This window comes from Micropterus salmoides, unplaced genomic scaffold, assembly GCF_014851395.1.
Source record: "Micropterus salmoides isolate LMB-PRFRI ecotype aquatic unplaced genomic scaffold, ASM1485139v1 Ms_hic_scaffold_1, whole genome shotgun sequence".
NCBI classification, from domain to species: domain Eukaryota; kingdom Metazoa; phylum Chordata; class Actinopteri; order Centrarchiformes; family Centrarchidae; genus Micropterus; species Micropterus salmoides.
Window position 1 is genome coordinate 26,749,173 of NW_024040040.1, and position 13,117 is coordinate 26,762,289.

The 13,117-nt window shown below is 41.0% G+C and overlaps 1 protein-coding gene across 1 annotated transcript in view; it reads left to right on the plus strand.

The window, feature by feature from the left end:
* Positions 1–2,719: 2,719 nt before the first annotated feature.
* The window catches only part of vopp1 (VOPP1 WW domain binding protein), a 45,408-nt gene continuing 35,010 nt past the window's right edge, over positions 2,720–13,117 (plus strand). The window contains exon 1 of the mRNA XM_038723227.1: positions 2,720–3,351. Coding sequence (XP_038579155.1) covers positions 3,301–3,351 — 51 coding nt within the window. The 5' untranslated portion in view covers positions 2,720–3,300. The remainder of the gene's footprint in view (positions 3,352–13,117) is intronic.

Consider the following 13,117-nt stretch of genomic DNA (forward strand, 5'->3'; position numbering starts at 1 on the left):
TATTTGGATCCCGTGACACTTTATTCTTATTTTGCTCTGCTTAAAAGTGTTTGTGCAGTTTAAACTTTAAATCTTGGAAACACAAACTGTTGCAGGTGGGTTGAAGATTTCACCCAGTAGTCAGGTACATATAATGACACTCTCTGATCTCAAGGTGATGCTGTAAAAATCAAGTTTGCATTTCCGCAGCCTCAAAGTCCAAATTCTTTCATTACTTTAATCTCTCAAGTCATCTGCGTCTGTTCTTCTCCTCTGAAAATGTAAAATGTTGCATTATTTGCAACTTGCTTAGAAGAAACTTAAGCTTCATGAATGTGATATTTGTCCAAGAAACACAATAATTGTATTAAATTATCAATTTGATTACTGTTGAGATAAAATTACTTAATCCAATCCCTGACGACATTTTGACATGTGAGAGTAGGGAAAGCAGGTTTAAATAATAAAATGAATGATGGTTGAATTCCATTTAGCTGCTTCACTGCCTCTGTTAACACTTGGACTCGAGACTAGACAAGTCATTTTGGAGTGTTTGTGACTCTCAGAAAACAATAATAATAATATAATAATCTTTTTTATATAAAGCTTTTCAAAACCATGTTACAAAGTGCTTTCACAAAAGAGCAAAGACAATAAAACACATAAAACAGATAAGATACATGGTAAAAGCAGGAAGACAAAATACAACAAAATAGTTATTAATATAATAATTAATATAATATATAAATAAATAATAAAAAACAACTAAAATCAGGAAAGGCTCTCCTATAAAAGTATGTTTTTTGAAGGGACTTCAGAGTTCACTGTCTCAGTAACCCTAAATTTCCTTGCGCAGGCTGTTCCAGAGCCTCGGGGCCCCGACTGCAAACGCTCTGTCCCCTTTAGTTTTCAGTCGAGACTCTGGAACAGACAACAGACCTCTGCCCGGGGATCTCAAGGTACGTGCTGGTGTGGATGGGACTAAAAGGTCAGAAATATAACAGGGTGTGAGGCCTAAACGTAATCAATAAAATTAAAACCTACTGGGAGCCAGTGACATGAAGCTAAAACAGGAGTGATGTCATCCTATGTCTTGGTTCTGGTCAAAAGCCTGGCAGCTGAGTTCTGGACAATCTGGAGTCTATCAATAGATTTTGGGTCAAGCAAGTAAAAAGGCTGTTGCTAATCTAGTTGGATGAGGTAAAGGCATGTAAAATGGTCTCAGTGTCCTTAAACGTTAACATTGATGGTATTTTTTATTTACTTATAAGATGGTAAAAACACGATCAAAACTTAAATTACTCGTCTTTTTGGGACAGTGTGGCAGGTGACCTGTAATCCTGACTGAGACCACTAGGCCAGAATTGCGCCCAGTGGTGTTCTTTTGGTTTTGAGAGCACTCAGATTACATGTTTCCTGCTCTGTTTGACCAACCAATCAAAAAGGCAATGCTGCAGATTCTGCGGTGTATTCTGTCAGCAGCTGTCCATCTGTCTCCTCTCTCTCTATTGCTTGGGTCAGCTCAGGTGCTGTCCATGGTGCTGAATCCGAAACCCACCACTTTGTGACATATGAATGAAGCGTCCAGAAATGCACACTGCATAGGTACACTGAAATATACAGAGCCCTTTACAAACTATGACTGCCATTACAAGCCATTACGGAAGCAGGCAGACTCAAAGACAAAGACTGTAATGGTAGAGAGAGATGGATGGAGCTTAATGTACCCAAAGCATGGCAACACACACACACACATTATATATATATATACATTTTGATGACATTTGATCCAAAACTGAACCAAAAAGAAAATGTTGTGCATTCTGTACAAGTTACAGCAAGATACTAAATATCACTGCAGACTCACCGTTTGACCGATCTAAAAACCCTTTGAAACACCTTATATCGGCCATCTACAGAATATCTGTGTCGATTTGGTAGTGTTTGAAGAAAGACTTGTGGAGATATAGATGTTAATAGGATAATTGCATTGTTTGTTTGTTTGTTTGGGATGTGTTGATTAAAGAACTTGTATGACATGGGTTAAGACCCATATCAAGTTCAGTGTTCCCAGTTTGATTTTAGCTGATGACCTTTGTTGTAGGTCATAATCCCTTCTCTCATTCCTAATGTTTTCTGACTGGATCTACACAATCAACCTCCCAGTAAAGGCAATAGTGGCAAAAAAAATGCTAAAATAATGTCAGCGTTTTCCTTTAAAGTGGTATTGTTTCAAGCTGAAGTAATCATAATTCTGGCCACTAGGGAGCAGATGAACTGCAAACTAAACACAGCCTGACCTACAGACCAAACAAGTCAACTTAATTGCATTGTATTTATTTCGGCCTCGCCCTTTGTCACAGTCACAAGTTTGTCTCCAGGGGCTTCAGAATCTGTACAGCGTCCAACCCCCTCTGCCCACTTAAAAACCACTTCAACAGCTGAAAAGAGTGGTCAGTATTTACAGTGAAAATGCTTTGGCTCCTAAACTACCTATTATTCTTGTTATAGAACTACTTCAGATAAAGGCTGTTACTATCTCTTGTAAAACTACTGAAATATTTGTAATTGTTAGTGTAATGGTCAGCATTTAGCTAAACACATTAGCGCTGAAGCTAGCCAAAGCTCAGTTAATCATTCCCATGCAAATTTAAAAAATTCTTAATGCTTAGGAAAAGACAGGAACTGGTACCCATGACTGCAGCAGAGAATCCCTGCTGGTTGTTCTGAGAAAGAAAATGTCCCCCCTGCTGTTTATAAATGATTAAATAAGTGAAGGGACAGTGTGGTAGTCTCCGGTGGTTAAGACTATAAATTCACTGTTAAGTGGCTTTATTACACAATTTATTCTTCTCATAGAACATAGAAAGGTTAACTGGATGACGTTTTAGAAATTATTCGTAGGCTAGTTATTTGTGTGGGCAAACGGCTAGCAGTTAGCCATTAGGCCTATATATTAGTGCTATCTGCTTTTCCACCCAGTCTGTTCTGCACCAAAGGCAGTAGGCTATAACTTTCCTCTTGCAAGAGGGTTGGGCTGGGCTGGTGGGCTGGGAAAGGGGCGTGGGATAAGCCAACATCACAGGCTAATGCAGCCTCCCACCGTGTCATTAATCTCCGTCTGTGGACCGTCTGACCGTCACCCAGGTTGCCTTCATCCGTCCTGTCACACGAAGGACTGTGTGGACCGGCTGGATCTGATCTCTGGGTGTTTCCAGTAGCGGGATGAAACCAACACAGTGAGAAAGGAGCTTCTTCTCCTCCTGCTTATTCTTTTCTCCAGAAGCGGACCTTAGCTTCCTTTCTCCTACCGGCGGAGAAATGAGGCATCCACTGGCCGATGCAGCCCTGATATTCTGGCTGTTTCTAGAGGTGAGTGATGGCCGGCGTTACAATCATGACCCACGGTGTCGTCTGGCTGAAGGATTTCCCTTTCAGTATATTTGTTATGTGGCGACAAGAAGCCGTTTTGTTGGGGGCTGATCGGTCTGCCTGCCAGAGATGTGACTCCGATACGTGCCGCTTGGTGTTGTTTTGAGAGCGCTGTTCGCCAAATTAAATTCAAAACTAACATAATTCAATATTCCTTCGCATAAAGCCAAAATTACACACATGGTAGAGGACAAATTAGGATCTCTGTAAGATATACGACATCTCCTGGTAACTTCGGCATCTAAGTGACCCACCAAGAAACACTTAATGTCAATAAATTCTTAACTTTTAGATCGCTAACACTGCTCCTCGCCACCATCTCCATTGTGATGTAAAGAACATGGGAACAGAAAGGAAATATTAAAAGAGGTGATGCTGAAAAGAGGAGTGGAGACTACAGCGGTCCTTTTTTTGACGATAAAGCCACATTCAATTGTTAGGAGATGCTCTGTGCAAACAGGGAACGCCAAGCGTGTTGCTGGAGTTACCTGTGATAGTGTCGTCCTTTGTCCTTGTGCCCAGACCCCCATAACCACTCATTAGGTGACCGGGCCTGTAGGACACATACACCCACACAGTATAGCTGGTAGGCAGGAGACTGAATCTAACTGTAGGCAATGATATTCAATATTTCTTTGTCTCATTATGTTTTATGTTATATCATGTGGTTTTTAAGTGTAATCACCTAACAGATTGATTTGGTGCCACAAAGTATCATTCTTCTCGTTATCTAACGAAACGTGCACTCATAATGTTCTGCATGTCCTTGGGGGTTTAAGGATCATTTATGGAGAAAAAGGGAGTGACAATGAGCTCTAATGTTATATTACAGGACTCTGAAGGTAAGACAATGTGATCACGATCCCCACTCTTCCTGCCTCTCCAGTACTGCTGACACTTATGTCTATACATGTATTATTAACTCTCATCATCATTATTTTATTTTATTCAGCTGATTTAGTGAGCACATCCATTTTGAATGTGAGCAGGCAGCCTAGAGGGGATCAAGCCCTTAGACCATGTATTGGGACTGCCGAGTTTACTCTGATAAGCGGTACTGACAACCTGCATGGTATGTATTCTCCCAAGGAGACTTTGAGCGTTTTGTGCTCTCGTTTGCTAAATCTATTCATAGTGAAAGCCCAGTGTAATAGTGTTCATGACACTAGAGTCCTACTAGTAGGAGTGGTGGGGGGAAATGGTCAGAGAGTATGAACCTCCCATGTGTTACGCCCCAACTTCAGTTGATTAACTTCAGTGGGAGACAGCTGGTGACACCGCAGTAAAGCCATGCAAATTCTATTTCCCACATATAGTATTTTTAAAACAGAATGTGCAGTGAGAATATGCGTGCTTCCGGTACAGGTAAATGTGATGGATGAATGATACAGCTGTGTGTAATGACTGCTCACTGGTAGAGAACCTTAACAACGCAACCCAGTCAGTGAAATTGTGCTTGTGTTCTGTTCATCGACAACACCAACAAGTGGTGCAGCAGGCAGAAGTACTGATATGCAAACAGATAATTAAAGGCTTGTGCAGTAGTTCCCAGTGTCACAAAGACAAAGACTTGTTCAACACAGTGATGCATATGTTTGGGTTTATAAATCTGATATCTGTACATTTCTACATTTTATTTGTGAACCTACACAGAGTTTTATGCATCTGGCACCTGGTGTCAGAGTGGCAGCATGTCTGTCGGCCGCAGGGCAACAGTAGGGCTGGCAGTGACAAGGCCATCTGAAATTTCATACTGGGAGGATAATATGGAACTTGTCTACATTTTCTCTTTATTTCTCTAGGTAGGTAGGTAGATTTTATTTGTCACAATATAACAGGTTGTAAAGTGAAAATGAGTTGGTAACTCCCTTCTGCTACATAGTAGACATTAAAATAGGAGCAATTATAAAAATAGTAAACAGACATAAACTATCATCACTGGAGCAGTGCTGAGGATGAATTAGAGTTGAATCGCGTTAGAGTCTGATCGCTTGGGAGAAAAAGCTGCCCTGCAGCCTGGTGGTGCGGCAGCTGAAATCTCTTCCTAGTGTTCCAGTATTGTTGCTTAGCCAGGGCGATCTGTGAGTTGGTCGCCTGATTTTTGCAGGTGCTATGGAATCAAGTACAACTTACTTAGTAAATCATCTGTAGACATATTTGGTTTTTGGTTATTGCTACATATGGATCCAGTGATCCAAGCTGTCAGCTGAGTTTGAGTTAAGGGAGAAACATAAGTAGACATGTGGGAGCAGAAGGTGGAAGGAAGTCCTTAAAAATAATAGCTTTTTGGTCAGAAACACATTAGCTAGCCTCACCGAGATCCACATTTTCAAGAGTTAAACCCGAGGACAGAGCAGTGTCCAGGGTGTGAGTGAGTGGAACCCTTAACTAAACAATATTAAAATAATTCACAATGTCTATCAAATCCATAGCAAAAGAGGAACCATGTATTGTATACATGTATGTGTGTTGAAATCACCTGAACATGTTCAGCTAGGATCGTAGAGCTGCTGCCTGCCCAGCAGGGGGCAGGATATCTGTTTCCATCGGGCAGTACAGATGACTTAATAAATGGTCTTTAAAGGGGCTATATGTAAGTTTTTGATTTTAATAAATCAAATTGTCATTGCCTTATTGTCAGTGGGCACAAAACTCACTTAGAAATTAAGCACACGCCTGTTTTCTCCGTTGCTTGCATCTGCCACTATTCTGCTTTTAATGTGAGGTCTCCGGGTCGGATTCAGCTCTGCGCACGCTCCCGAGCCTCTCTCAGACTACAGCGACAACACGGCAGCTAACGACATGCAGCCCACTAACACCATAAAACAACCGGCTCACAGCAAAACACAGGCTCCTCGTAAGGATCCAAAACACGATAAAGGTTTATGTGCTGAAGCCCATCAGACCAAACAGGTTCAGATGATGTCGAGTAAGAACAAAGTGAGCATTAGTAAAGCCAACTAACGGCAACCATGTTACTATCCTGTGTACCCACTGTTGATTTAGCCTGCAATAAAGGATGTAACGGCAAAAAGCAAATGTGGAGCGATTTGTTTACTAATGTTATCCTATAGTGATGCAGCCAGGAGCAGCCAGCTAACGCTACAGTAGCTCGGACCTGCAGCTGTTTTCACGTTCTCAACGTTCAGTTTATGTTTATTGTGGTTTTACCAATACTCAGATACACTGCTTCTCCACCTCTCAGTCGCTGTAACCAACGTGACCCACATAACATAAAACACTGCAACAAAACGGTCACAACAACCCGGAGGAAGAGCCATCCACTAACACTAGTTACAGTAAAGTTACTGACTGCAGTCTGTTTCATTATCATCCAGTACATGTAGCTGTGCTGACACTGCTGAGCCTCCGGTGACAGATTCACAGATAGTAAAGATAGTTACTGAAAAGCAGCGCGCGAGCTAACGATGTAGCACGTCGGCTAAATGCAGTAACTGTAACGTGATCATGTAACGAGCATGGATTAGTTCAACCTGCAGCTGATAAAACTATTACTGTAATGTTGCAGTGGGAGTTTACCTGAGTTTCCAGCTCTGTCTGTCTATAGTCGCTGTCACTCTGCCTTTTTTCGGGAGGATTGTGCAAATATGCGGCTCGCTGCGCTGAATGAAAGGTACGGTGCCTCTGAGACGGGAACATCGAAGTAACAGAGCCTGAACATGTCTGGAGAAAAGCCACAGCCAGCATGCTGGTGTTCCTGCGTTCATTGTATTTCAGTATGAAACTGGTTGTGTTTCGGATTATGCTCGCTCATGAGTTCAAGCGAGCACGCGTACGAGCACACACCTGGTTGCAATCTTAGAACCGCAACGCTAGTGGCCGCTGAAAACTCCATAATGCCCCTGCGGTAAGGCCAGACAGTAAGGTATTCATAGTTTTCACCTGACATCACATTACAAGGAAAATTCTCCCTTGGTGGGCAAAAAAGACATTATTTTCCGCTGCCTACCAATATGCAAGTGATACAGTGCTACTTTGAGTTAGTTACTTTTTGCATTGCCAAAATGCTGGATGGTTTGTGCTTTCAGATGCACTGATTGAGGAGTAGACAAGCCTGGGCTGAGTTAGGTGAGGCCCCAGAAGGTAAAAGTAAACAATAACGAGCGGGACCTGGTGGTTTATAACGATAGAAATGTGGCAGCGGATGCTGTAACGTTTTATGGATCGGATATGCCCAACACTTGCAGTTTGTTCATATCTTTCTTTTTCTTAAGTTGAAAGGTGATCCAAATAAAATTTGACTGCTTTTGTGGCGTCTCTACGGGGGAGTCATGGTGTTGGTCTGTCGTTTTGTCCTCCAGGTCACCGCGCATGTCACGTAACTGAAAACTAATGCCGCATTCCAGACTGTTCGGAATTGGGAAACATCCAAGTTGAAATATCTGACATCCGACCTCAAACTGTTTCAGGTGCATAGTGGTGCATGGTGCCAATTATAAACGATAAACATGGCTGACCATGATAAACGTTTCTTTGGCAAGTTTATGCACAGTTAAACCCTCAGCCATGCACTTGGTGTTAATTAAAAGGATGGCCACTCGTTAACCGTGTGTCCTAATAGCTACAAAAGTCAGCAAAAGGTGTTGGCTATATTTCCAAATGTTTTCACATTTCTGGGCATTTTTAACATTTTCCTGAGTAATTTTTGGGTAGAGAAGATGACTTTACTGTAACCCGCTACCTAATAACAATGACAAAATATCAATATCAGTTTTACTATTTGATACTATATGTTTTTTTTTATTTAATACTTTACTTTGCCTTTTAGTTTATGGTTTACCATTTACAATGTGTGCTTCCATGGGAGCTGCCATTGTTGTGTGACGTCATTCTGCTGCTACTCGTGAAGTCGGGGTACATATTTTTTCTCCACGAGTTCAAGTAGGAAATCCGACTTCAAGAGGCGTTCTATAGTAATTTTGCTAGTTGGAGGTCGGAAATTTCCCAGTTCCGAGTTGCCTGGAACGCAGCACACATTAGCCCAGCAACCGCCAACTCACTAAATTAGCGTTGATTAGCTACAGCTGAGTAAACAGTTGTCAGTACAGCTGCTGTCTAAAACCAGCGCCCACTGACTAAACCCTGCACCTCCCACAGCTTGTTAAGATGATGACAATTACGTAAGCTATAATTAACACTGCTCTTGTGATTTGAAAATTGTAGTCATATTCAAATCTTGATTTTGATGTAAATACAAAGTAATTCATTTCATCTACTGTTGTTTCTGCAACTTGGATGCTTTTGGTGGGTTTGAACTTTTTGATTGTGTTTTGATGTATAGATTTGACTTGATTTTCACTCTGAACTGAATAGCTATTTAGTGTTGAGCTTTATTTTTATGATGATGAGTTGGCAATATGGGGTAAATAGTGTGCATGTTCAAAGTCAGGGTTACATTACCTCTAATGATGGCCTATGGCTGGAGGTTTTCAGGACCATATTATTTACTGCACATCGGTCATAATTACCAACAGGGAAATTAGAATTGTGGTCATTTCATGGCATCAATCAGAAATTATCAAATGTTGCTGACTGGTCAACTCCGGCAAAGACATTCATGTTGCCAAACACACAGACAGAACGACAAGAACAAAACAACAGAAAAACATCTGAACAACATTTGAACAGTGAGTTAGAAGTTTAATAAACAGTTTCTATGTACTGCATAAAACCTCATTTTAGACAGATGTTGGATTAATTGGAGAAGCTTTTGGTCTTTTTTGTGTTTCATGACGCAGGATGATGAAATTATTTGAAATATATCATGTTACATAAAGCCCACACAACTGAACTAGGGCCAGATAAGAAAGCTTGAACTTTTACCAACATTTTTATTATCAACAAAAACAGACACCAATTAGAAAACTAAAGTTCCACCGGAGTGTGTCAGAGAACGGTGCAAAATAGAGCCCCATTCTGTTACCAGAACAGAGACCCGAGTCGACATGAAAACCATGTAACGACTGACTTTCACCTCCTTTTGGACCTCCTTTTATAGCTCTGTTTCTTGGCTTCACATCATCTCTTGGCTCTCTTTCCTCCTGCACCTGAGTCTGGGCAAGTCCAAGATTTTCAAGTGCCCAAGCATTTGGTGGGAAATTCCCTGACTGCCTGCTCCTCCTCTCTGTGTCCTTTGCATGCCCTCTGCTTGATCATGCCATTTCTTCCATAACCTGTCTTTTATGGAATAAATTGGTGTTGTTTGTGCTCTGTGCTAGAAACAGGACATTCTTACTGTGACGGACTATATTGATGTATGTTTTGTAATACAATTTTCACAAAATCTGCCTCTATATTTTCCTTTGCAAGTGTTTTTGATGCTGCCTCACTGTGCTCCCTCCCTTTTCTCCCAAAGCACACAAGCTTGCTTACACACACACACGTGCTACTGCTGAGCCTGGGCAGTTAGATACAAAAAGGAGCACACACAGCTATAGAGTTTTAACACTGTGATCCTAACTTTACACTATAAAATAACACTTTAAATGATGACAATGTCGACCACCATTGCTCTAGTAATTAATGATAACAATTTAGGCTATAATGCTCCAAAATAATTCACAACACTATTTCTCAGGCCTTTCAGGGTAATAGACAACCAGTATTTCCTCCTTTAATACTACCAGACTGGCTTAGGGATATTACTTAAGATCTGCAGCCCCCATTCATATGACAAGTAGTCTATGTTTTTGACCTCTTCATGTTTCATGTCTGCTTCTCAGGTCTATGAAAATAGTCTTCATGTTCTAGTATGGTTTTGTTGTCATTGATTGTATTGTAGTTTTTGGAAATGCTTTTTGGTGAGGTACAGTATAGGGGTACTTTATCTTACTGTTTATAGCAAAACATTACTTCGACATTAGCCAGCATATCCTGCATGCATTAGTTAATTAGAGTTGGTTGCCTTATGTTAGTGTAATTAATATAGAAAATACAAAGTAAAATTAGTCAGCACGAGCCAATATGTTGAGCCATATGTCTTTCACAAGAAACTACTTCCAAGGAGAGAACAAAACAGTACCCCTGCTGTAGTTTTAAAAACACCTAGCACTTTTGTTATTTCTGTATGGCCAAGAGAGAAGTTTTTTTATGCCAACTGATACAAAGAGATATATTAAAGGGTAGCTACGGTATTTTTCCCATGTTTTTGTGTCTGTGTGACTAACTGGAACAACTTTTTTTGAAACTGGTCCAGTATTGAGCGAGTGCGCCGCAGCAGCAGCAAAACAGGGCTACAACTTAATCCTTGCAGGCAGTTTCACCCCGTCAAAGTACGTCCACTGAAGTGCTTGTTTGTGCCACTGACAGGCTCAGCTTGTTATTAGTTATTAGTGTCTGACGTTGTGGAAAGGATCCCTGCAGAGAGGGACCCTGTGTTAAAGAGTAAGATCCTTTTAAGCTGAAACAGTCACTAAATCGCTCTTGTCAAAGCCACCAGACTCCATTGACAGAAGTAGTAATTTCGCCTTTTGGTGCACCCATGCCTCGATTGCTAGTTTTGAGTCCATCGCTTTCTTTTTGTGACTGTGATCCTTCCTCTGAACCACAATATCTTTTTTATCCGGAGCATCAGAAACTTTTCTTGGTTTTTCCACCACAGGCTCTGCCATACTTCTAGCTGCTGTAGCTCCTCCGTCACTACTGCTGCTCCTGAGCTATGCTGAGACAGAGCTGGGTCATCTCTCCAGTTTCAGTTAGAGTGGATTTACTGGCATGACTTCATACAGCACAACGGTGCCAAAGCATATTAACACAAACCATACAACCATAATTACCAGTAAACAATTCTCAATGATTAACATTCAGTGGGCTTTTTTTCACAGCAATGGCGGGTCATGAGCTTTCCACATGGCTCTGGGTTGCTCCCCCCATTAAGCTCTGGCAAACCAATCATTTCTGGTTGATATAAACGCATCATTACCTGTGGGCAAGCACGGAAATGTCACCTCAGAAACCAGATTTAAAAACTCCACTATACTGTGAATTAGGACTGTACACGAATATTCGATCATTGGATACACATTTGATTTTAAATTTTTAGCACTCCAGTTCACATCAAAGGAAAAACAAAATAAAGCCGCTCTTTAAACTGAGTGATGGCAGTTATGGGGTTTAAGAACATTTAGTAGGCTATAAAAAAGTTAAATAATAACGTGTTGTTACTTTCTGCTACCGGAAACGGTGCTCATTCTGTCTGCTCTCTCTGGACCTCTGCCCGGTTAATATGTTCCCGAGATCTGTTCTGGACCTGCTCAACTCAGCCTTTCACCCTCTGGACTCTCAGCTACGGGCTTCCAGTCTGCCTCGCTCTTCCCCGGCTCAATTTCGATCACTCTAACTCCAGTCTCCTCTCTTAGTCCTGCACTTGGCACTACTAGCCAAGCTGCGGGAAAAGTTCAACACAAACTTTTGGTAATAATAACGTGCTGTTGTTATATAGCCTACATGTAAATAAAGAAACTAAGCGCTCTCTCTCTTTTACTCTCTCGTCAGTTACCGCTGTTGTCCGTTTGTTGTCCTCCCTCGCGCGGCGCCGTCGAAGCTTTGATTATTCACTGTTAATTACTGTCGAAGCTTCCAAGCTCAAAAAATGACATTCAGGCCAGCTCTACTGTGAATGCTGGGAGATTTACCTGGCAATGAGAAGCTTAATTAGCATTGTGTGGTTTGGCTTGAACGTAACTGACCTTCATTTCTATGTAAAAGTCCCTCACTCACTCCAGCTTACATAATAGTCTATATAATAATCTAATTTTTCTGTCAATAATGGCGTGTGTAATAGCTTTCATGATAGGTATTTCTATACTAATGACTATGTTATAATGATAACATCAACAAGAGAGAGACAGAGTAAAAAGATAATGCATGCATATAATAAATTAGAGAAAGGGCTTAGGAAAGAAAGGAGGGGGTAGATAATTAGCTTTGTGAGTGAGCAGGGTGTAAATGGATGAGGTGTTGAGGGAGAAGATGTGAGAGGTAGTGAACTGTACGGGTCTGCCTGGGAATAGAGATATGAGTGGGTTTGTGGTGTAGGGCATTTTCTAAGGGACAAAATTGAGAATTAAATTAAGATTTAGATTATTGATAAATTAAGTAAGAAAACTGACCAATGACTGATGCTTGTTGTTTGTTTAGTTTTCCAGTTTGAAAGGGTTACTGTCTTGGCAATAGCTTGGGCAAGCAGTGTGTGTTTTGGTGGAAGTTCCACTGAGGATGAGTATGCATAATGAGGGCGAGAGGGGAATGCTGCAACCCATTACTGCGGAGAGTTTAAGCGTGATCTTAACCCAGAAGTGTTACGATACGTAGTTGTGTTTATCTGGTTTTAATTTTTATGGCTTCTACTGTATAACTGTGTTCAGCAGGTCAACTCTGGTTGTTTTTAAATGTGCTTTATAAATAAATTTGACTTGACTTTAATAGTGTTGCCTAGAGTGCATTGTGAACATTCTCTGTGTTTGAGAGACATTTTATGTGTTTGTTTTGAGCAATGTGTGTTCTATGAAGGCTTTTATACTGGATTAGTTGTAGATTTGTATGCTTTGTCATTTGAAATTATTTTCTGCAGACCTGTGTTCCGAGGCTGGTGTCACAGGGGATAGATAAACCTCTTTTCCATTTAGCAGTCGGCAGGTGGATCCTGTTATCTGTACTGGAGATTAATTTATGTAAGTTTGAAAGA